Here is a 23,773-nt window from a genome sequence, read left to right on the forward strand (position 1 = left end):
CCAGAGCAGATATAAACTCTATTTGAACTTACGTCACCACATAGAATAACGCTGCTGTGTGTTTCAAGGCACTTCAGGGGACCTATAAAATCAGGTAGCCTCTTACTTGCACTTTATGAATCACTCGCTGAAGAAGTGTGTTTTTATAGAAGTTTGCTATGTACAACGGCAATGAAATATTGGCATCAACGTTCACTCTAACAGAACTCTCAGAACTGTTCACTGTCATGTTGAGCTGCCTTCAGATCACAACACTCAACAAATTCAGAATGTTTTATTTTTTTATTTGTGTCTTGCTTGTTTAATAATTCTGAATACATATCCTAGTATATATTTATAACTTTAAGCGACCAGAATAGTGGTCTGTTGGCGTCTCAGCGTGGTCCTGGTTGTACTGCAGCTGGACCTTGTAGTTATTTATGTACAATATATATAGAAAATGGTCTAAACAAATGGGGGGGGAATAAAAATTTACACGGATTTTGCTGTTGCATTGTGTGTGTTTTTCCTTTTGTTATACTGGGATCATATCAGGGTGTATGCTAAAATTTTGGAATGTGGTGCCCCACCTAAAAAACTGGTGTCAACATTCAGTCTTCGATGCCTCTGAAAGAAGTCATACATGATGGAGTTTGCTTGTGTTTTGTTGGTAGGGTTTTGATTTTTTTGTTCCTGCTGGTTAATTAAACGTATTGTCTTTGTCACAGAATTGGCAAAGCACAATGAATCGTGTATTTACTTTCCACAGTTCCCTAATCATCTGTGACATTGGTGTGCTCACAAGCAAAAAAAATATCCTCCAAAAAATATACTGGATTTTGTTCTCTTTGTGCCGTGTGTCTAAGAACGACAGACCGCAAGCTCTTTAAGTCTTGTTAACAGTTGTCTCACTCATGCATGGGCGATTTTTGCGGCGTGGCTAATGATGAACAGCAAGAACATGAAAAGTAAACCTATTTATTTATCTTTTGAAATGCAGACATTTGACGTCATGCAGATTTAATAACTACACTCTTTCAAATCTGTTTGGAATTTTGTTCATATCAAGCTTGGCCAGTTCGACTGAGGTGTTTACATGAAGACTTTTCAGTTTGATTGAGCTGTCAATCTGATTATCAAGAGATTATGAGGCTGCATGTAAACAGATCCAGTGAAGTAATGACTGTGAAGTTGCAGGCAGCAGTGTGTCTCGCTGTCAGGCTGGTGTAGGATGTAGTTTGAAGTATAGTCGCTAAGCAACACAAAAGGTGGGAGTGGGATTCAAGCTGGACCCGGAGCAGAAACTGATGCAACTTCTAGTGATCCACCCCTTAGGGAGCAAAGGAAAACAAACTAAATGTTAGTGGAGTGATGTTTATTTTGTGTAGCGCAGAGCAGAACGTTGCCAGTATAGTTATTAGAATGCAAAAAGGCTTTTCTAGTGTTAATGAATTCTGATACTTTAGATTCTAGATAATAAGCCTTCTGTTGACATTAGCTTTCATTAGATCTACGGTATAAAGGTAGTGTCAGACTCTTAGCCTTTTGAAAGCTGACAAAGTGTCACATCCATGACATTCACGATTATAATGTTGTAGGATGATTTTTAGGAGAGGCTTCTACACCAATCATTTAGAAATAACATTATCATAACAGTTTCAACATATTTTTAAAAATGTCCAATGAAAAATGCAGTTTAAATATAGAAAAATGATGTCTTAGGCACCATTATTATTTTTTTAAATAATGTTCTTATAACATCCAAAACACTTTTGTTGTTATAATATGCATTTATGTTTAGCTTATTTGCTCAGTGACTCCCAAAAATTCACTAAACGATTCATTTTTCCAAATCCCTCTTTTGCATGACGCTAATCTGTGGTGATTAGTCAATTTTTATTTCCATTCATTTCCAGCAGTGTTTTGTTAGTGCAGTGCATTTTGTACAGCAAAATGGCGCCTAGTGGCAAAGAATGAATGTACATTTTCGTTCAGAGTAAAAAATGGTATGCTATTATGCTAATATTTGATGTTGACATCAGCATGACATGACTTATGACTCGTTTAAAAAACGACTCATTTCAAACAACTAATTTTAATGAATTGGAGTTAATGAATCTCTTGCTATTGAGAGACAATAACTTTATACACGGTACACTTTCAGATTTCATTCTTCGCAGGATGTTTTCATTCAGTTAGAGCTGTGCTACACACTACATGAAAGCTATAATGACCCATAATAGTGTCACTTTAATAGAAGCTGTAGGGAGGAAAGCTACAGGACAGACCTGGTAGAGGATGTTTCTGATTATTTGTATTGTTAAAAGGGTAAAAAGGGTATAAATAAAGGTGACTTGACAATAACTGTGACTTAGATGAAGACCAGGCCACATTTTCTGATAAACTGATGCAAGTATCTGTACAATTTAGGATTATAATGACTTAATTTTATATACTGAACACTAATTTCAACCACTCAGACTTCATTATTAGCTATGTACAAGAGGGCAAAGATTCAACCTCAACTTTCTACCTGTTTCTCCTTGTTTGTCCTCCAGGTGAATGGCTACATTGTGGCTATATTCAATGTGGGCACAGATGACATCAACATTGAGGAGAAAGCAAAGTTTGTAAATGATGGAAAGTACCATATAGTGAAGTTCACAAGGAGTGGTGGCAACGCAACGCTGCAGGTGGACGATCTGCCTGTTATCGAACGCTACCCCACAGGTGAGAACATCACTTCACACCCTAACAACACCTGCCTGAGCTGCCTGGAAGCTTACTGGATGATTGTTTAGTTCACATCAATTTGTCTCTGAATACTGCACGTTTGGGTCTGCATTCAATGTTTCTGCTATGAACAGAAAAATTTAAATTATGCTTAACTGAGTCAAGCACTTCTAGTTTTCACATGTAATTATTAGGAAGATTAGACTCCGGTATACTGAATTGGAAATGTTCCCCTCCACCTCACACACAGTTGAATCTTTGGACTTAATCTTTGAATCTTTGGACACTATATTGCCAAAAGTATTCACTCACCCATCCAAATAATCAGAATCAGGTGATCCAATCAATTTCATGGCCTCATTTGTGAAAGAATGGGTCGCTCTCAGGAGCTCAGTGAATTCCAGCGTGGAACTGTGATAGGATGCCACCTGTGCAACAAATCCAGTCGTGAAATTTCCTTGTTCCTTAATATTTCACAGTCAACTGAAGGCTGTATTATAAGAATGTAGAAGCGTTTGGGAAGGACAGCAACTCAGCCACAAAGTGGTAGGCCACATAAACTGACGGAGTGGGGTCAGCAGATGCTGAGGCTCATAGTGCGAAGAGGTCGGCAACTTTCTGCAGAGTCAATTGCTACAGACCTCTAAACTTCATGTGGCCTTCAGATTAGCTCAAGAACAGTGGACAGAGAGCTTCATGGAATGGGTTTTCACAGCTGCAGCCATACGTCAAGTGCAATGTAAAGCGTCGGATGCAGTGGTGTAAAGCATGCCACCACACATTCTCTGGAGTGATGAATCGTGCTTGTCCTTCTGGCAATCTGATGGACGAGTCTGGGTTTGGTAGTTGCCTAGAGAATGGTACTTGTCTGACTGAATTGTGCCAAGTGTAAAGTTTGGTGGTGGGAGTATTATGGTGTGGGGTCGTTTTTCAGAAGCTGGGCTTGGCCCTCATTCAGAGGAACTCTGAATGCTTCAGCACACCAAGACATTTTGGATATTTCCATGTTCCCAACTTTGTGGGAACAGTTTAGAGCTGACCCCTTCCTCTTCCAACATGACTGTGCACCATAAACAAACTGTTATGAACTGGAAGTTAAGTGCTGGGCGTCCGGTCAGAGGAGAACTGGCCCCAACTGAGTCTGGTTTCTCCCAAGATTTTTTTTCCTCCATTCTGTATGGATGGGGTTTTGGTTCCTTGCCGCTGTCGCCTCTGGCTTGCTTTGTTGGGGACACTTAACTTCTAGTGATTTAACGTCGAATTGATTTCAGAGACCGTCTCTTCATTTAATAACAAATTGTTCACTCTCGTCATTATACATCCCTGTCAGCGTATTCTTCTACTTTATGCTGTTCAGTGCTTTGACGCAACCTGTGTTGTTAAAAGCGCTATATAAATAAAAATGATTGATTGATTGATTGTTATAGCTGCAAAGGGCTGCATATTGAACCCTACGGATTAGGAATTGGAGGTCACTTAAGTTTATTTGCGAGTCAAGGCAGGTGAGTGAATGCTTTTGGCAATATAGTGTATATTCCTTTTTCTGTGAAGATAAATGTGTTCTAATGGACTGTCTTTTCAAGCACTCAAATCGCTTGTACATGCTCTGTTCTTTTCAGTCAAGAACACAGAAATTAGCTGCTGTGTGCTTTCAGTTTCAGACCGTTAACTAGTCAGGCAATGTCTTCCTTACGATTTTGTTGATTTGTTTGCTTTTAATGGTATTGTGTCAGCAGCGTTTTTGAATCACATCACGGGTTTAATGAGACTTTGTTTTATAGCAAGACATTTTCAATCAAGATTGAATTATCTCTCAGTTTCAACAAGCCAACCAAGGTTACAAAGCTAAATAGGCACAGTAAACGATGTATACATATGAGTGTCTGCTGATTGTTGCTGGCAATAAGAAAACATTGATGAAAGTCTGGCTTTCCAGGGATGAAGAGATAATTAAAATCCGCTGCGATACTTGCCGTCTCCATCTGTAGAGGAAGTTCTGCCCAAGATCTGTCAAGGCTTTAATTATTATGATCCTGTCCTGCTCTGTGTGGACACAATGCACTAAATGGCCCTGTACTTGGCAGTTTATCAGTTGTTCAGTGTTCACTGAAAATAAAGCTGAATGTGTTGGAATTTTTCCATTTTCTGGAACTGTTGCTAGACCAATGCTACAAAATAGAAAGCCTCTCCAAATACTATTTTCAATTCACTTTCAAACTTTTAATTGGTACAAGAGTTTATTTGCAGTACGTGCTAAAAAGCAAACAAACATAAAGGTTTTGACAGTCCACTTTAGATATTCTACTAACTATAAGAGATATTTTACTAACTAAAAGTAACTTTTTTAAGAACATGTCAACTAATTCTCATTCATTTGCAACTTCATGTGTACTAACTCTCAGAATAGACTAGGTAAGTTTAATAAACAATGTTGACATACTTGCAAGGTGTTATTAGCAGGAAAGGCGGTCTTTTTAAATGCAAATGAGCTACTACTCTCCGCCCCCTTTGTTTTTAGAATAGATCTGCACCATTACAGCTCGTACCTGCTAAAACCATCTGTCATGTTTATCACGCTGAAATTGTGCATTTTAAATCAAATAAAAGTTATGTCATGTTAGGGTTTTCTGAGTGCACACATCTGAAAGTCACGGAGTCAAAGGCATGCGAGTACTTACTAAAAGAAATCTTTTTCAGGTTTTCTTGATTGGTAAATGCATCCGGAAAACCTGGTAGAAAAAAATTTCGATTTTCCTGATATGCCACCTTTAACTGCAAATAAAAGTTATTTGTCATTTGCACTTAGAGTACAAATAGGATTGTAAAAGCTTGGGTTGGTGAGTCGCTGGTTGGCGATTCTCGCTCCCGGCAGCTGGTACCAGACGGATTTCTCAGTTTGTGTAAACAGCTTCTGCCAATAAGAAAATGAGACATAGGGTCTTAGCTGATGCTACGTGAACTAATGCATTGACTTTTTTCCACTAGTGATGTTTATCTCTGTTTTTGCTCGGTAAAAACTAAACTGTTGTACTGTTGCATGCGGTGATGTATTGTTATTATTACTATTCTTTTATGAGTCGTTTGCGACCAGAAGCAACCAGACCAGATGAGACCAGAATATGAGCCCAATAAGCTACATACACACACAGGGAGTGTACAGCTGGCGCTAGCCAATACTCACACACACACACACACACACACACACACACACACACACACACAAGCACACGCACAAACATTTATTTATGTGTTGTACAAAAAAAATTATACAAAGATTATTTCTCTCTATGATCATTTCTCTAAATGTGCTATTCTAAAAATAAATCAACGGAAGTATTGCAAAATTTTACATGAAAAAGTGTAAAATTCACTAGTATTTATAAAGTAGTTCTGTCCAACGGTTACTCCAGCTGGTAAGGCTAAAAAATAGCAAAATATGTTTGTATTTTTACTGCCTTTTCTTATTATTTTGGAATAAATGTTAAAAAAAGTAAAAACACTGATGATTCTGTTTTGATAAAATTACATTTTACAGTGTAAAAATACAAAATATAATTGTATTTTTCCTTTTAATGCCCACAGAAATGTGACAATAGTAAATCTCTGTATTACATAGTCATAGTAAAAACTAAGCAGTACACAAACTGTTTCAAAATCTTATTTCCTACTCGGGGAAGGTCACACGCGTAAGCGAGAGGTTCCTTTTAATCTGCATTAGCTGCATACACCACACTATAGAGCATTGGTGTGGATAGAGGTTCTGGTCTGCTCTTGATGTGGGGCCCCTCGAAATCACATTCATCCGGTCCCTCTAAGGCTCTGGGCTTCTCCACTGAGATGCACCTGCTATGAAGTGACTGGCAGCTGAACAAACAGACGATCAGATTCATGTCACTGACTTAACACTCAGCGAGGAGACTGAAGGAGCCTATGCAATCTCTTCTTCTATTCTGAATCAAAGGGCTGCTATTCTTGATGGTATATTATATTAGTGTAATGTGACTTCTTATTGGGTATTAATAATATTAAACAGAAGATGATTTTCACAGAGTTTCACAGAGCCTGTATATTTATCTTGTGGTTATATCATATAGGTAATGTGCACAGGATGTGTGTAAGTGCTTACCGTTTTAACAACAAAAAGAGGTCGTACAAATAGCATTATTAATTTAGGACTGCCCTGACTTGTGTCTACATAAATAATTCAATAAATAGTTAACGTAAAAAAGATTATCCTGCTCAGTTTACATCCCCTTGGTTTTTGATGTACCGTGTATCTTCCTTCCTCGGTGACCAGTGACTGTTTATATGTTTTGTGGAAGTCCTTAATTTATGGAGTTGAGATCCTTATGGACAAATTTCCAGCCACTGCTCGTCCTTTACATTTTTTCTACATCGTTTGCTTATTCGAATTCTTCCAACAGTCAGTGCATGATGTTGCTATCCAGCTTTTCACACTTGTGTTTGAGGGACACAGTCAATGAGGATCAAGAAGCCTACACTATATATGAGGAATCAAGGCGATGTAAACAGGATGGTTGGTGCAAATCTCAATTATATAAGACTTCTTATGTTTGTATAAATTCTGCATTGGGTTTATAAGCAAACGTAAAATACACTAAACTGAAAATACACACAGTGCGTAAACTGAAATTGAGTGTAACATATCTAACATAAGATTTAAAATCTTTTCATTTGAACAGCTCAAAAAAAATACGTTTTAAAGTTCCCCACTGATTTTGGATTGTAACCAATGAAATGTCTCTTTAAACTTTAAAGGAAACATTGATAGTGAACGGCTGGCGATCGCTAGACAGCGAATTCCATATCGACTCGGTCGAGTAGTTGACGATTGGCTACTCGACAAAGGTAAAAACACTGATAAAACTTAATACGTTTTAAGTAGTATATTTTTAAATGTGAACTAAAGCTATAATTTAAACATGTAGATTAATTAAAGGATGAATTTTAAATAGATAAATGTAAACTGTAATAACTTATTTAGTAATGTATCTGTATTAACTAATTTATGTCATAAATTTTGGTTAAAGGGACTGTAGATCGGTTTGAATAAGCTAGTTTTTTTTTAAATGTAATTTAAACTTATAAATCATAAAATGTTCCAGTTAAAATTATGATTGTGTTAATATAATGAATTGACAAATTGTAGCATGAGTAAATGTGTACATTTGTGCACCTTTTTGTCATAATAAATAGATAATGTTTAATACTCATAATAATCATAGCGATAATTATCTGTATAATAATAGATCACATTTAAATAACATTTTAAAAACTATTAATTGCCATTTGAGTCCCTTTAAGAAAAATTTACGTGTGGCTAAAATGACAAAATATCCACTGGAAAAAAAAATTTAAATAATCTTTGAAGTGCATGTATAATCATTTCATCTTTTAAATGAAAGGCACAGATGTTTTTCTTGATTTTAATAGAATTATTTTTCAGTCTTTCTTTGTTTCATGACCTCCTTTGCATCCAATCCAACTCATCTTGCTAAAAGGCAGACATGTTTGTTATTGTTCATTTATGGGACACACTTTGATCATTATACTCGTCACCTACACAACACTGATATCAGAAGATCTTGAAGTGTGTAGAATAATTAAGCTACCTTCACATTGACTGTTAGCTGTAAATGTCTACCATGGATATGTTTTCAACTCCATGACAATAGGAGAAAAAAAATCCCTTCTCCCTCTTTTGCTTTAATCAGTTTGAAATTCATTAGGAATTAAACTAGTGGTTGATGATGGCTTGTGTTAAAGAGGCCTTTTAGCAAACTGCCACAGCTTAAACCTAATACCACTGTTTTGTTATCTTTTATTTTTCATTATTTGTGTTTCATAAGCATCCCTTCATTACAGCCGTGATAAATTGTCGGCCATCTGCATTCCCCTGTACCTGAATAATCCGTCTTTTCCTCGGGCGTGATTATTTCCATCACTCTCCCTCACTTGTGTCTCTGTTCAGTCTGCACTACGTGTTTTTGTGTTGCAGTAACTTTGTTCTCCTGCAGGCCGTCAGCTCACAATCTTCAACAGCCAGATGACCATCCAGATCGGTGGCTGGGAAAAAGACCACAGCCGTGCCTTCCAGGGCCAAATGTCTGGTTTCTATTACAACGGCTTGAAGGTTTTTAACATGGCCGTGGAAGGAGACCCCAACATCCGCATCGAAGGCAGCGTGAGGCTGGTTGGGGAGGTGCAGTCGTCCTCTATATCACCACAGTCCAGCGCTACGGTTTCTCGCTCGGAAACCTCTACCTCAGTCGTGGAGATCACTACCACAAGCACCTCCAACCAGAAGATCAAACCCAGCACAAGTGAACCCCAGCAGGTCAGACACTCCGCTCGTTCCTTTAGCTGACCTCCATCATTTCTTTGCTCTACCTCTCCCATTAGTATTTCACTGAAACATTTTCTGACGCAAAACTCTGGCAATATTTGCTCTCTTTTTTGTATTGTTTTGCAGTGAAACCCCATCAATATTCATGATGTTTTTAGTGTTAATGCCAGTACAAGTACAATTACCTGTAAATACTTTTGGGCTTAATTACTGATATTGTGGAAGACAGAATAAACTACCCTGGCGCAAATTTGCAGCAGTACTGATACAGGTTATAAGAGTAAGTAATAAAAGTCTGGAATAGAAGCAGCCCACAGTCAAAGAGCCGAAGAGAACAAACAAAATGACAAGAAGAAAAGCCATACTGGCGGTGGATTTAGTTTTTGATGTGATAGTTCTTCAATTCATCCACTCTTTCCCATCTGTTTTGCAGACTACCGATGACTTGTTGGTGGCGTCTGCCGAGTGCCCCAGCGACGATGAGGACATAGACCCGTGCGAGCCGAGCTCAGGTGGGTTAGGTTAGTCATCTCTTTATTACTTCTTTCGTTTCTGACTGTCTTTCAGCCCTACAGATGGGTTGTTCTTCAGCAACACTGTGTCTGAATTTGAAATATACTAGTTTTTACTGCTGTTTGTGCTGTGGTTTTCCCACACATCAGGAATTTTAACACAGGTTGATTGAACTTGTGGTTGTAGATGAATTGCTCATCGACAGAAGAAGAATGAAGTAAAGAGAAAAGAATACTATTAATTAATCTAAAAATATCAGAAAGGCTTTTCATTTCCTGTATGAAGATAATAGTCACTAATTAGTATTGATTTATAAATGCTTATAAATGGCAGTAGATCGTCTATAGTCTGCGCAATGCTGCCACCACTCTTTCATGACAATTAGAGTCCTTTTATCTTGTGTTAGAGATTTTATTCCCAGTGTTATACAGAGGTAGCCTGGATAAAAATACTACAGATTTGTCAGGATACATGATAGAAATGTGTTCATTGTAAATTGTATATATTTTAGCTAATAAATTCATTCTTAGAAACTAATAATTCAATCTGATTGATAAATGTTTATATATTTTGTCTGTAACATAATGGACGAGACTTGAGGCAAGCGGATCCAAATGCGAAAGCTTTATTCACCGGCAGGGTCGAACATAAGCAAACAGATATGCAGAGAGCAAGACACAAGATTAATCCTAGGGCAAGCGTGGGTCTACGATCAGCAAACAATATCCAAAGGGAGAGACATAATCCAATGACAAGCACGAGTCCAGGTACAATACTAAGATAATCCAAAACTGAGAGAGACTTGGCAACTATAGCAGGGTCTGGTTGTGTGTTATATAGTTCCTGTGATATCATTCAGGTGAGCGTGTGATTGGTGTATGTGTGCAATTAGTGCAGTGAATGGTGGGAAATGTAGTCCAGGGTGAATAGCAACAGCCTGTGAGGTGTGAAAGTAAATATAACAGGAGGGTGACCTCTGATGGCAATCAAATGGAAGCCCATGGACTTCTTACGGAGCCAACAAGATGAGAGATGTAGGGATCTAAGTGCAGGGCTTTATTCAGACACGTCGTCAATTAACAGGGAGGGTCAAAACAAGGGCAAACAGGTATGTAGGAGAAAACCAGAAATGAGCTGCTAGTCCCCACCCCCTTTTCAATTCTGATTGTCATGTTTATCTCGCTGAAATCATGCGTTTTAAACCATATTCCTTCTAAACTTCTGATATGTTATGATTTTGAGTGCACACATCTGAAAGTCACGGACAGAAAGTGGCTGTTTTTCAGAGCCTTACTGAAGCAAAGTTACTGGGTTAATATTTTTCATGTTTCCTTGGTTGGTAGATGCACCAGGGATCTGATTTTAACACTTAAAACCTGGAAGATTTAGATTTTCATAATATGTCACCTTTAAAACACACCATGATTATAACTTGGCATATACTGTATGTCCACAATGAGAGTACCCAACCCTTATGGAGAGCTGGCATGAATTGGTGTTTTGCCAGTTGCTGTATGTTTTACTCTATTTTCTTCCTACAGGCCTGAGTCAGAAAAAGTCATTGCTTTGTGCCTCTCTCACATAAAAGAGCACTGTTTTCCAACACACATCATCCTAACAGCAGTAGACTCACTAACTGCTTATCTCTCCTAGGACTCTGTGGCAGCAGGAAAATTGATCCATCTATCTTCCAAAATAAATAAATAAGTGCATTAACATTGCTGCTAACTCAATTTCAAAAAAACTCATACTGTAAACTTATGAGCCAGTGTGTTACTGTAAAACGTGTATTTCATCTGTTACATTTATTCATTTAGCAGATGCTTTTATCTAAATCAAAACAACAAAAGAGAAACAATGTATGTGTTGTGACAAGTCCTGATTATTCTTATGCATTGCACATAGCAAATAAATGATAAGAAAGTGTAGCTAGAAAAGAGATAGAATAGAGCTAATGTTAAAGAGGTTATTATTGTTTTCATAATAATTAAATGTAAGTGTTACAGCTTCCCATTTTAAGGTTGGGAGATGAAGGAACAATAAAAAAAAATAACCAAATAGAAAAACGAATAGTGAAAATGACGGATTTTCTTCAATCCTGTGCCCCAGAAATGTGACAACCATTTGTTATAGCAAATACAAAAATGTTTATTTGTTTTAAAGAAGGTGGAAGCGATTAATCTTTAGGAAAGCTTCTTAGCCAAAACAACACACAAAAAATTACTTGCTACTAGGCGATAAACTAAATGATCTATAAAGGTAAATGAAAAGAAATAAACAAGATAAGCCTCTCCCTGCTTCCTTACTAACCAAAAACAGAGATGAACATTTTTCAAAAGAAAAGTATAAGGATACATTAGTTTTAAATACAGATACAAGTTGTAGAAAGAAAGAAAATGATAATAGCAAAAGGACTCTTTTCAATGTGCGCTAACTAATTACAATACAAAGACAAACATTCAAAAAGTCTGCACTTATTTATCTCGAACACATGAGTCTATTCAATGGGAGAAGTGAACCTTCTCAAGCAGTGTTCATTTCAGCAGCACATTCTGCAGCACACTCTCTACAAGCATAAGAAACGGCTAATTAACTGCATAAAAAAAAGGGGGGGAAATAGGATACACAGAATAGAGTGTTCTAGTGTTAGGGGATCAAGTGTAAAATTAATCATCTGGCTGTTTGGTTTGAGTTGTGCAGGTAATTCTTACAGCAGTTAAGGTAATACTTGAATTTTCTGCGAGAAGGTATTGGTGGAAAATGCAAATTGATGAACAGCGATATGACATTCTCTTTTCGGCTTGTTAATGATTAATCTTGCAGCCAGATTCAGATTCAGCAGCAGAGGTTTGACAGAACCAGTGGCGTAGGCAGAATTTTATTTTTGGGCAGGCCTGGGCAAAAGTGAGTGGGCATTAACGGATGGAGTTGGACTCAATATTCAGGTAATATTCAGGTAATTCACACTTATTTTCTTTGATCCTACTGAGAAATAAACTGGAGAATATAGGGGAAGACACAAAACTACCACATCAATATCACACTCCCATCCAGACAGAAAATAGAAGTGGTCCAAGTACTGAGCCCTGAGGTACCCCAATAGCTAAATGTTGCATTTTGGATACTTCACCTCTCCAAGATACCTTGAAGGTTCTATCTATTCTTACCTCTGGCTTACCAGGCTCATTTGGTAACAATCAGATGCCAAGGCTGTTAGTGATCTACTAAAAGCTCCTAACTGGGCACTGAGGTCTTAAAGGCATAAAGCTTACTCTATAGGATGTATCATGGCAGACAGAAAAACATTTGCTTAAACTGATAGACATCATACACAGGAATAAGGCATTCTTGCTGAATGTGCCCATTTACTGCCTGGGCTGTTTGGTGAAGTAGTCCTATCAGTGGTGAAGGTGTGTTTTTCCAGCAGATGATCCCTTATCACGAGAGAGAAAGCCCACTGCTCCTCAGTTCATTCTTGCTTAACATTATCTCAGCATCCCACCTGTGAAGTAAAATCAATTCCAACTTTTCTATGACAATCTGGTGCTTATTCTGAATCAGTGACTGCAATTACTTCAGGTATTTGCTATTGACTGTTCAAATGGGGCATGTGAAGTGTCAACATTTCTGTTCATTCTGGCAAATACGTTTGCTGCTTTTGACCACAAAATGCCTCAATAGTCAAAGACTTCCACAAGTTGAGGCAGTTAATTTTGCAGTGGAATCCCCCTGCCATCTTTCAAGTGCGTTCATCAAGTGGATGGAAATTTATATAAACAGTATTCATATGTGCACTTTAAGCAGCTCTATATACCACAAGTTTGACGTTTCAGCAAATAACACTTATTTGACCTTTACCCGACACAACTTCGGCAGCTTTAGCAGATTTTTGAGTTTTCTCAGTTTATTTTTGTATGGGTTTTCTAAGTTGGGAAGTTAAAAATCTGCCGAAGCTGGTTGCCTTAAAATTGTAAGTTGGTTCAACTTAGTTTTTTTACAATGTTGGCATGTCAAATGGTGCATCAAACTAATTAATACTCACAAAAATGTGAATAATGAATCAGAGGTCAAGGGTTTAGGACCCATTGCAACGATCCACCAGTAGTGGGCTCTCATGAAATATAATCAGTGAGTCAATGAGGCGCAGAGAAGTCAGAAAAGGGCATAGAAAAGTAAAGTGGAACACAGCAAAGGGAGAACCTGACCATCCTTAGTGAAGTATTAAAGTTCATCTGATGATGGGTAGACCAATGGCCTGTAATTTTATTGTTATATTGTGCCATGTTTATCAAAACTTTCCACTAGGTTGTCCGGTGTAATAATTTACAATAACTAATTATACTATTAAATCTCATATTAAATAAATTTATTGCATTATTCTGAACATGTCCTCTGTCTTGCCGCATAACCACGGTTTTGTCGACAATGCAAAAAAAGAGAGAAAAGCTGGTGCGGAAAACTTTGCATTAAAAAGCCTGCCAGAAATTGCACAAAAACGACTGATCTTTTAATCCCAACAACACCTCCATCTGCTTCAACTTTGTCAGGTGCACTTCAGGAGATGAAGGTAGGTCAGAAGATGAGATTGCGCCTGCTGTGACATTTGACAGAGGATGGAGGCAGGGCAGCATCTCTCGTCAAACACAGCTTGTGCGAAAGGAAAAAAAAATCTGAAGGTGATTCAGAGCATGTGAGTCATAAATATGAAGCCTCTACTCTATTTTGTATGGCCTTATTCAGGCGAACGTTTTCAAACCTCTTTAAACACTGCCATCGACAAATCCTTTTATCGAATAGAACATTGCTTTCTTTCTGTGAAAAAACACACTCCCTCTTTTGCACTATGTCTGGGATTTTTTTTTATGAGTGACAATTTTAGTAGTTAGAAGGAATGAAAGCACATACACGTTAGAGGAAAATGAGAAGAGTGGTTTGTGTAATGCCAGCCTTCTATGGGTAAGTCTTGAATAGCTGGACAGCTCTCAGAGATCAGAGCAAAAGACTACTCGTTGTGCAGACGTTATTAATATTGTTAGGAAGTGGGTACTCGACTCCGAGGCTGCATATGCACTTGAAGAGACCACAGCAGACTGCCAGACCTTCCTCAATTTGATTTTGCTGTCAAACAAATATTGGAATACTGGAACGTTTCAGGCATTGGAAATGGTCTGGGGTTTCTTGCTGGTTAGTATCATAAATGATGTTATCTGCAGTATCATTCATGAATCCTTATTGACATATAGTGCCTGTTTTGCTTGTTTGATGTTTCCTGTGGTCATGTAATTGCATGAACACCCATAGTACAATAAATCAAATAGTGTTTTCTGAGGTACTGATTTTTCACGGTGCTGGTATGACCTCTCTACTATTCATAAAGACGAGGGGTGTCTTGTAAACAAGGATAACGTTTAGAGCTTTATGTTTTACTGAAAGAGCATTTTGAAGTTAGCTCATGCTGGAGGTGAGTTAAAAGTCAGAAGCAGCAGCATTTGTGTCAGTAAACATGCACAGGTCAGCTACTTTTTTATTTTATTTAGCCATTTATTTGTGTGTAATAATACTTGGACCAATGTAATAAAGCTCATTCGTATGGGAAAGCTAGAGCTATCTCGCGTACTGTATACTGTCCCAGTTGGTGAATTTCAGTAAAACATGTCTGACGGACTGACCCTAGGTGTTTGTGTTTCTTCAGCTAACCCCACAGGCCCCGGGGTCAAGAGCTATCCTGACCAGTCGGAGGTTTTCCGTGAGTCCAGCAGTACTACAGGCATGGTGGTCGGCATCGTCGTTGCTGCCGCGCTTTGCATCCTCATTCTTCTTTACGCCATGTACAAATACCTCAACCGCGATGAAGGATCGTACCAAGTGGATGAGAGCCGCAACTACATTTGCAATTCAGCCCAGTCAAATGGAACGGTTGTAAAAGAGAAAGCGATGGACGGCACCAGTAGTGTCAGCAAGAGCAAGAAAAACAAAAACAAGGAGTATTATGTGTAACGCTATTATCCCTGGTCCTTACAGGACCACCATTCTCATGCACAGTTCTCATAAAAGTCATATATAAGACCTTCTCGTGTAAGATAAAGACTTTTGAGAGATTATGGAAAAGCATTTAGTCATCATATAACAACAGTACAGTGGAAATCTTTGATATTTAATTCATGTAATGGATGACAGAACTGATGGACAGCCACTTGTTCAGGAAATGTCCAGCAGGCTGGTCGGAGTAAGACAATGATCCATAAGTGATGGAAAGATGACCTAATCCACCCAGACTCTGCCACTTTCTTGTGTAACAAATGCAAGAAGAAGGGAACGAAGAGTGACTATTTTTCTGTTCGTTTTTTTCTTCTTGTTTTCCTGAAGCGTCACTGAAGAATGAGAGAACAAGGAACGAGTCTCTCAGACTTTATAAGTATTATAAAGCCAACATAAATTTGACAGATGACGGTAAAAGGGAAAAGAAGAAATGGCTGCAAAATAGTTGTGGATATCTCAGTGATAATGGTTTCGATGTCTTATTTAATGTTTCTCTACAGTAAAACTACAAGTGTGTTTTTTGGACTGTCACGAATTTGTGTTTTATAACCCGTTGCACTGAGGATGCAAACTTTATCTACTCTGTGTCAGAAAAATACCACAAAAGAATCTTACGTGTCTATTATAGAATTTATAGATATGCCATTTTTTTTATTTACAATGTTTTGTTTTTGTTTTTTCATCATGTTACCTGCAAATGAATGTTCAAATGTAGTTTGTAATGTACACATACACATTTAGAGTCCATCTTTGGAGCCTTCCAAAGACATATCACTGCAATTAAACTCACAAAACTCCCATGAGATGTATCTCAGCCTGCAGTGAGAGATGAGATCAAACCATGTTCATTTGTGCTTGCACACCCTTAAAATGTAATCATAAATCAGATTCATTTACTCATTTCTGTCTGGAGAGTATGCGTCTCATTTCCTAGTTTTAGAGCAGGAGACAGGATAACTAATTTTTTCAGATCCGTATTACTTTTTATACAGTATTTTGTTTTCGGAGACTTCCAAATTATGTATGAAATAGTTTTGAAACAATAATCAAGCAAATAAAATATTATGCAGAATTAAATATTTTCTCTAAAATAATTTGTGCCATCTTAGATAAATGCTAAATCTTTATGTATGTAGTTGGTTAATTGGTCAACAGTGTGTTACATATATTTTATATTTAAACGCGCCTCAGGATTCACTCCTGGAGGAAGATCAAACACCCGTCTGAACTCTCCAGTCCTCCCCATCCTCCTGCTTCTTCTCGCTCTTTCCGCTGACACGCAGCTTGTTGTCCACCCGTCTGACTGACAGTTCTTCTGGTGTCCAGCGTCAAAGCCAAGCCGCTTGCCTCCTTCTCCGTTGAGACTGGGTAGATCTCCTCAGAGATCTCGTGCTGAAGTTTCTCCAGCTGCTCCAGACTGCTCTTCAGCTCCTTCAGTTCCTTTCTCTGTTTCTGTAAAGAGATGTGGTCTCCGTCCAGTCCTTTCCCATGAATGAACTGAGGGAAGGCTGGAATCCATGCAGGCTCAACATCTTCAGTGGGGTTGTGCTCTAGTTTTGCTCCTCAGGGGAGTTTTCTCTCTGGTGACGTGGTAAGTCTTTTAGATTTGACTCCAGCTGTCAGTCTCTTAGATTTCTACCGTTTGTTCATCAGCACCAGCAAGTTCATGAATTTTCCAGGTAGTTCTGGATTCGTCCATTGGGGGCAGCATAGAGAGAAACGAGGACTCCTCACCATCACACTCTCATATTAGAAGATGACCTATAAACATCTATTAACTGGAATTATTGATTTATTTATGTAGTGTTTTACACAGTTTGCAGATAAATACAGGACTCCAGCTTATTTTTCTTTGATTATTCACAAAGCCACTATATTTTAAGTGATTTGCTTTTTAATAATTGCTAAACACGCAGTTGCAGATAATAAATGTTTTCTTTATTCTCTACATTATATGAGGTATATCTTTTATTTGCACAGGCCAGTTATCGCTTCGAATTATAATAGCAAACACTACATCTGGCCAAGAAAGGTTTTCACTCCATATAAATAGAAACTGTGATATTTTGCACAGACATCATAACTTCATATAAATTTAGATCGATTTTCCCACATACATTTCTAGTGGTATGCTTAATATAGGTAGTATATTTTTACACTGTCACTGCTGCCATTAGATTAAATTCACAAAATGAACACTGATGTAGTAGTTCTAATTCTCATTAGACATTTCAGATATTAGGTACATGTTTGTATTGAAACAGTACATTAGCACAGGGGAAAGAAGTAATAAAGTTAATGAGTGCAGGAGACTTGTATGCAAGCTATTCATCTTCAACTTAATTACTATTTTTATTCATCAAAACATCTCTTGCAAGACAATTGTTTGCTTGATCCAGTCCCTACAGACAAGTCCTGACCTCAGCAGTGGAGATAAAGTCCTTCAAATCGGCTCATTTTGGACAACGACATGACTTGTGGAACACACACACAGTCTGGAGCGGTGGGCATCCAATGCATCCAGGGAGTAGTTGGGGTTCCTTGCTCAAGGGTGTTATTGATGGTGGAGAGAGCGCTGGACATTGAACTCCCCTCACCTGCAATCCCTGCCGGACCTGAGACTCCAACCTGCAACCACTAGGCCACGACCTCCCCATATTTTATGTTGAATAAGCAATCGGCTAAACTAGTGTAGTGATGGGTACTCCAGTCACCAATGACGGCAGGATTTCTGGATCCAGGTGTGGATATAAGTACATCACAAAAGAAAGACTGGTGGGATCTCTAACATTTAGAACCTTTTTCTGTATCATCAAAACAAGGTAAACACATAATATAATGTGGAGCGTACAGATGTGGCCCTGGAGCAGGTGTCTTCTGCCTCTCTGAGCTAGAGACTCTTTGTCTTTCTAGGATGGAGACTCAGGACATGCTGTATCTGATGCTGTTTCACTTGAACACTTTGAACCTCTTTTATGGAAGTGTATCTTTATCCGTTGAGGAGGAGATTTGGTGCTTTTCCATTCCCATGCTGTGATTGACTGTGTTTCCATCAGAGTGGGGGACATGGTGCAGCCCACTCTTCTTTCTTCCTGTGGATGTGTGTGTTGTGGTTTGCATTGTTTAAAAGGGTTGAAAGCGTGATTATGAATGGATGGGGTTGGACCTTTGTGACCTCTCTTTGTTTCTCCCACTGCTGCTGCGTCTGGAGATCTTTGCGATCAATCTGTAAAAAATTATACTGACCATTGAGAAGTCCTGTACTCCCCTGGCTTGGTACCAAATCTTCTTTTTGCTCTCTAAGAGGTGTCTGGATCTTGTCCTAGCATCTTTATTTATTGCCGTTTGGGCAGTTTGCTTATGTTTGTCCACAAAGATTGAATTAAAATTCAGTCCAAATTCATTATTTCTTCGCTATTTATCCCAGGGTTACCCCACCAATTCCTTACTTGCATATATTGATAATACCTGACGGGCCACGTACGGAGAGATATACGTGTAACGCTTTAATATGATTACTGTCAAATAAACATTCCTTGGTAACCCTTAGCAACTCACACCATGTCTATTTTCTCACACAGAATCAGAGAAAGAAGAGTGCTGTTTGCCATAAGTTTAGGAGGGTGTCCAGAAGAATGAAGCTCTATGATATGAAGCCAGCAGGAGATCTTGAAACTACTGTAAATTATTCAGTTTCAGCACATCAGATAAGAAGAACTGAAAAGAGAATTACAGACAGGGTTACAGAACATTACTGGTCCGAGGGTAGACTGGTCAAAAGTCACTCGTTTTGTCAAGAAGCTGCTTTATAGGGTGGATCAGCTCTTACTTCAGAGACAGGATGATAAGGGACCGCTAGAACGTACTTGGTTTGATGGCCTTTTATCAGAGTATAGAAATGATACATAAACTTCACATGATAACCAGGGAGAGAGAAGTAAAGATTGCAGCGGGATCATTTAAGGTAAAGGCTCCTTAAAGGATGAATGCACCTCACTGAGGCTATGACAGTCACGTTTTCTTCAACGAAAAGAGAAGTACATGTTTCCACATACTGTAATGACAGCATCTACTGTAATGCAGATTCCTGTAGATTATTATTCATGTCCTTTTATGCAACTTTATATGCATTTTTGTGGCATTCGCAGTAGGCTATGGTATATGCTCAAGACACCGTTTAGCCAGTAAAATATAAAGAAGACGAAGAGGACTTTTATTTTGATCTGGCGATGTGACGCCATAAGTCTGCGCCACACTCTCATCTGAAGAAGGGTTTGAGTTTTTACCATTAAACAGTGTTTAAATTAGTGCCGTCGGATACGTGTATGCTTTTGCAAGAAATGCAGAATAAGTTATTACCGAATATAACATTGTAACGCTTTATCTAAGTAAAACAGATCCGCGCGAAAAAGCGCGTCTAATCGATATATCGTAAATCGATTTATCGTGAACGCGAACTCGGTCTCTTTCGATGAGGAGCTGCAGAAAGCCCGAGCTAGTTCGTTTAAAAACGATTGAGTGATCCGAAGCGCAAGCGACACCAGCTGTTCAGAACTGTGTAAATGCAACGAGAGCCCTAACGTACAACGACAACACGTCTGAGCTCGTGTTCAGAAAAAGTTCTTCCTCCGTTCATCGATCTCTTCCCGAACACGACAGCGCCCGATGAGGCGACACGCATCCACGCTCGGGTTGTGAAGATGGCGTTTATTAAAGAGGAGAGTGAAGACGTGAAGATTGAAGAAGCCTTCACAGTGAAGCAAGAAGATACTGACACACAGACAGGTCGGTGTTCATTGGATCCTTTATAAAGTGTGTCTTTGTAGGGTGTTCTGTCCGTAAATAACTCATTTGCCAATAAAACTAAACATAAAAATGACTATTATATGGCTAGGTTTTTATATTCATGACAAAAGCATGTTTTTTAAAATTTTTTTAATTTATTATTGCTTTGTCCCATGCAGTGCTCATTAAATGAGAGTAGAATGCAGTCAGATCATAAAAAAAAGTTTTTCTTCTTTTTTGTTAAACTCAATTTGAGTGTATTGATCATTTGGTAATAAAACAAGATTTTTATTTAATAAAAGAGTCTCTTGAATTGTACCAGTGTGATTGACTAAGTAATTATATTTTTTTTATTTATTTTTAGAATTTGAATAAATTCTTCATTTTCATTATTTGTTTGTTCTGCATTATCCGTCCACACAGTCATGTGCTGGTCCACCCTGTCATCTTAATACAGTCCTATTTTAAATATTAAAAAAAAAAATGCTATCTATATAACGGCATGGGGGGCAGTAAAAAAAAAAACTCCAAATATGACCGTTTTCTCCAAATAAGAAAAAATACATAGTTTGCATTAAATCTTATGCAAACAAATAATCCTGTTTAGGAAAGGGATATATCTTTTGAAGAATGAAAGTGTTCTTATTTGATATGGGGCCTCATTTATAGAGTGTGTTCACGTCTTCTAACAACCTCAGTTGTGAATTTACTTTAGTTTTACTTAGTTTATTTATAAATAATATTTCTTCTCCAGCACATACTGTGCGAGTTAGCCTGGCTGTGACATAAATGGGCACTAAATCACAAAAAATAGTTTTACTGAATACGAAAAATAAAATAAAAATGAATAAATTTATTGAAGAGCATAAATAAGCTTAAGAAATGTATCTCAGTTTTATTTATTTTTTTACTTTTTAAGAGAGAAAAACTTTTAGCAGTTCTTTAACACAGAGGCGCACTTACATTCAATCTTTCCTGTCATTAAAAGCACTGAAAGAGGTTTTGAGGACATATAAAACTGGATATCATTGTCATAACTGAAAATGAATGAGTGTATTTCTAACAGTAAACATTAAGAGAAATACAAAGGACCTGATACGGAGCCCCGTGTCTGTCGAGGTGTCTCTACGCACAAACAGATGTGATGGTTGGAGAGCTAGGACCTGGATGTGGGAATGCTTGTCCACAGATACGTAGTGCGTAGGGCTTCAGTGCTATTCAGGAATGCTAAAAGTTCCCGATGTGGAGAAGAGCTTCTGGGAGTGGCTTAGGATGTGTAATACATTGTGTTGCTTTCCTTTTGCGTCACATGTCATATTTTGTTTTGATGCTTTGTGGGTTATTTCATGTATTTTATTTTTCCATCTTAGCCCTGGTGGCGCTGAAAGAGGAGAATCGAGAGCTGAATGAAATAGATGAGAAACACGACTCCATGACCGAAGAAAAAGTGTTTCATTCGTCCGAGACTGAAAAGACTCTGTCCAGAAAGAAAGCTAAAAAGACGGCGACTAAAGGCGTTTACACCTGCCAACAGTGTGGGAAGATTTTTAATCAAAACAGAAACCTTACGGTCCACATGAGAGTCCACACCGGAGAGAAGCCTTACGCGTGCCAGCAGTGTGGAAAGAGTTTCAGTCAAAAAGCAAGCGTTAAGGTCCACATGAGGGTCCACACCGGAGAGAACCCCTACACCTGCCAGCAGTGTGGAAAAAGTTTCAACAGGAAAGGAAACCTGACCGTCCACATGAGAGTCCACACGAGAGAAACCCCATTCTCCTGCCAACAGTGTGGAAAAAGCTTCACTCAGAAAGGAAGCCTCAAAGTCCACATGAGGATTCACACCGGAGAAAACCCTTTCACCTGCCAAGAGTGCGGAAAACATTTCATACGGAAAGCCAGCCTCAAAAGCCACACGAGAGTTCACACCGGAGAGAAGCCCTTCACCTGCTCTCAATGTGGAACCAGTTTCAAACACAAAGGAACGCTTAACGCTCACATGAGGATTCACACCGGAGAGAAGCCCTTCGTGTGCGGCGAGTGTGGAAAGTGCTTCCGATTCACGGTGACACTCAGTCACCACATGAGGATTCACACAAGAGAGAAGCGTTTCGTGTGTCACCAGTGTGGAAGGAACTTCACGGACAAGAAGCACCTCAAGAGTCACGTGAAGGTCCATTCGGGGGAGAAGCCTTTCATGTGTCATCACTGCGGAAAGACGTGCAAAAACAAGACGAACCTTGAGGTCCACGTGAGAGTTCACACCGGAGAGAAGCCTTACGTCTGCCCTCAGTGCGGGAAGTGTTTCGCGCTCAAAGGAAACCGCGAGGTTCACATGAGGCTTCACACCGGAGAGAAGCCCTACGCGTGTCTCAAATGTAAGAAGAGCTTCACGTATCTCAGAGAGCTGAAGTGTCATTTGCAAAGCCATTCCGAAAAGAAACCACGCACGAGCGATTTCCAAAATCATCTCCGTGTTCACTCTGGAGAAAGGCACTTTAACTGCGAGCGGTGCGCCAAAACGTTTCTTTCGGCGTCACGCTTGCACGTACACCTGAAAGGTCATGCAGATGTGAGAGCCTATTCTTGTTCTCTCTGTAGAAAGACTTTTAAATGGCTCGGCAGTTTGAAATGGCACCAGAAGACATGCTCGTCTGTCAAATCAAAGCTGCTTTCACGCCGCTAGTGAATGAGGCTGGTGTGATTTGAGGTTTCCTCCCTCAGGAATCTAGCGTTTCATTTGATAATCGTGTTTTGGTCATCTGCTGAGTTCCACTGGATGAAGCACTGGTGGAAGGTCATAACCTGGTGGAGGAGGAAGGATCGGTCACCGTGGAGAGCCTTTCAACTCTCAGAGTACTCATGAATTTCGTTTTAATTTCCCTTCCGCTGTGTCGACATTCAAGGACTATAGAAGCACGTTAGCTGAGCTCACTTGTGGCGTATTTTATTCAGATTGAGTGGAAAAGCAAACTCAACCTTTTCTTTAAGGGAGCCAGTTCCTCAATATGACAGGGTGGACAACCGTTCAAGGGACATTCACAAACTCTTTTTTTTTTTTATTATTAAATATAAATACTGATTGGTACCACTTGGTAATAACTGCACACTATGAATCGTTAAGTAATCGTTAGTAGTTGTCAGTACATCCTTTATAAAATATTGTCCCAACACATTTGGTGAATCAGTTTATAAACACATCTATAAATGCCTTGTTCCTGATTCATAAAAGTTATTACAAAGCAGATTTAGAGAATTATGAAAGTATAGATTTATAGCTGTATTTATAAACTCATTTAAAGTGACTAATGATTCATAAAGTGTTTCCTATTGTTTTTATTACCAAATGATCAATACACT

The 23,773-nt window shown here is 38.6% G+C and overlaps 2 protein-coding genes and 1 pseudogene across 13 annotated transcripts in view; 2 read left to right on the forward strand and 1 right to left on the reverse strand.

The window, feature by feature from the left end:
• Positions 1 to 15,821, forward strand: part of nrxn1b (neurexin 1b) — a 110,226-nt gene extending 94,405 nt beyond the window's left edge. For 5 of the 12 annotated variants that reach the window (XM_043255121.1, XM_043255118.1, XM_043255120.1 and 2 more), the window contains 5 exons: positions 2,538 to 2,709; positions 7,492 to 7,581; positions 8,751 to 9,070; positions 9,513 to 9,600; positions 15,285 to 15,821. In XM_043255121.1, the coding sequence (XP_043111056.1) occupies positions 2,538 to 2,709; positions 7,492 to 7,581; positions 8,751 to 9,070; positions 9,513 to 9,600; positions 15,285 to 15,589 (975 nt within the window). In that variant the 3' untranslated portion in view covers positions 15,590 to 15,821. The remainder of the gene's footprint in view (positions 1 to 2,537; positions 2,710 to 7,491; positions 7,582 to 8,750; positions 9,071 to 9,512; positions 9,601 to 15,284) is intronic. The other 7 variants (XM_043255127.1, XM_043255123.1, XM_043255126.1 and 4 more) reach the window with 3 other exon arrangements.
• A 7-nt stretch (positions 15,822 to 15,828) lies between these two features.
• LOC122356480 lies at positions 15,829 to 19,254 on the reverse strand (annotated as a pseudogene).
• A 595-nt stretch (positions 19,255 to 19,849) lies between these two features.
• LOC122356459 (gastrula zinc finger protein XlCGF57.1-like) lies at positions 19,850 to 23,773 on the forward strand. The gene is made up of 2 exons (XM_043255195.1): positions 19,850 to 20,416; positions 21,787 to 23,773. Exons 1-2 carry the CDS (start codon positions 20,332 to 20,334, stop codon positions 23,097 to 23,099), a joined length of 1,398 nt encoding a protein of 465 aa, XP_043111130.1. The 5' UTR covers positions 19,850 to 20,331; the 3' UTR covers positions 23,100 to 23,773.

The sequence above is a fragment of the Puntigrus tetrazona genome, chromosome 13, assembly GCF_018831695.1.
Source record: "Puntigrus tetrazona isolate hp1 chromosome 13, ASM1883169v1, whole genome shotgun sequence".
Classification (NCBI taxonomy): Eukaryota; Metazoa; Chordata; class Actinopteri; order Cypriniformes; family Cyprinidae; genus Puntigrus; species Puntigrus tetrazona.

Bases quoted from the DNA above. Each gene is read 5' to 3' on its own strand.
- LOC122356459 (XM_043255195.1), top strand. From the start codon at position 20,332: ATGGCGTTTATTAAAGAGGAGAGTGAAGACGTGAAGATTGAAGAAGCC. The intron at 20,417-21,786 runs GTCGGTGTTCAT...TTTCCATCTTAG, and splicing joins AGATACTGACACACAGACAG to CCCTGGTGGCGCTGAAAGAG.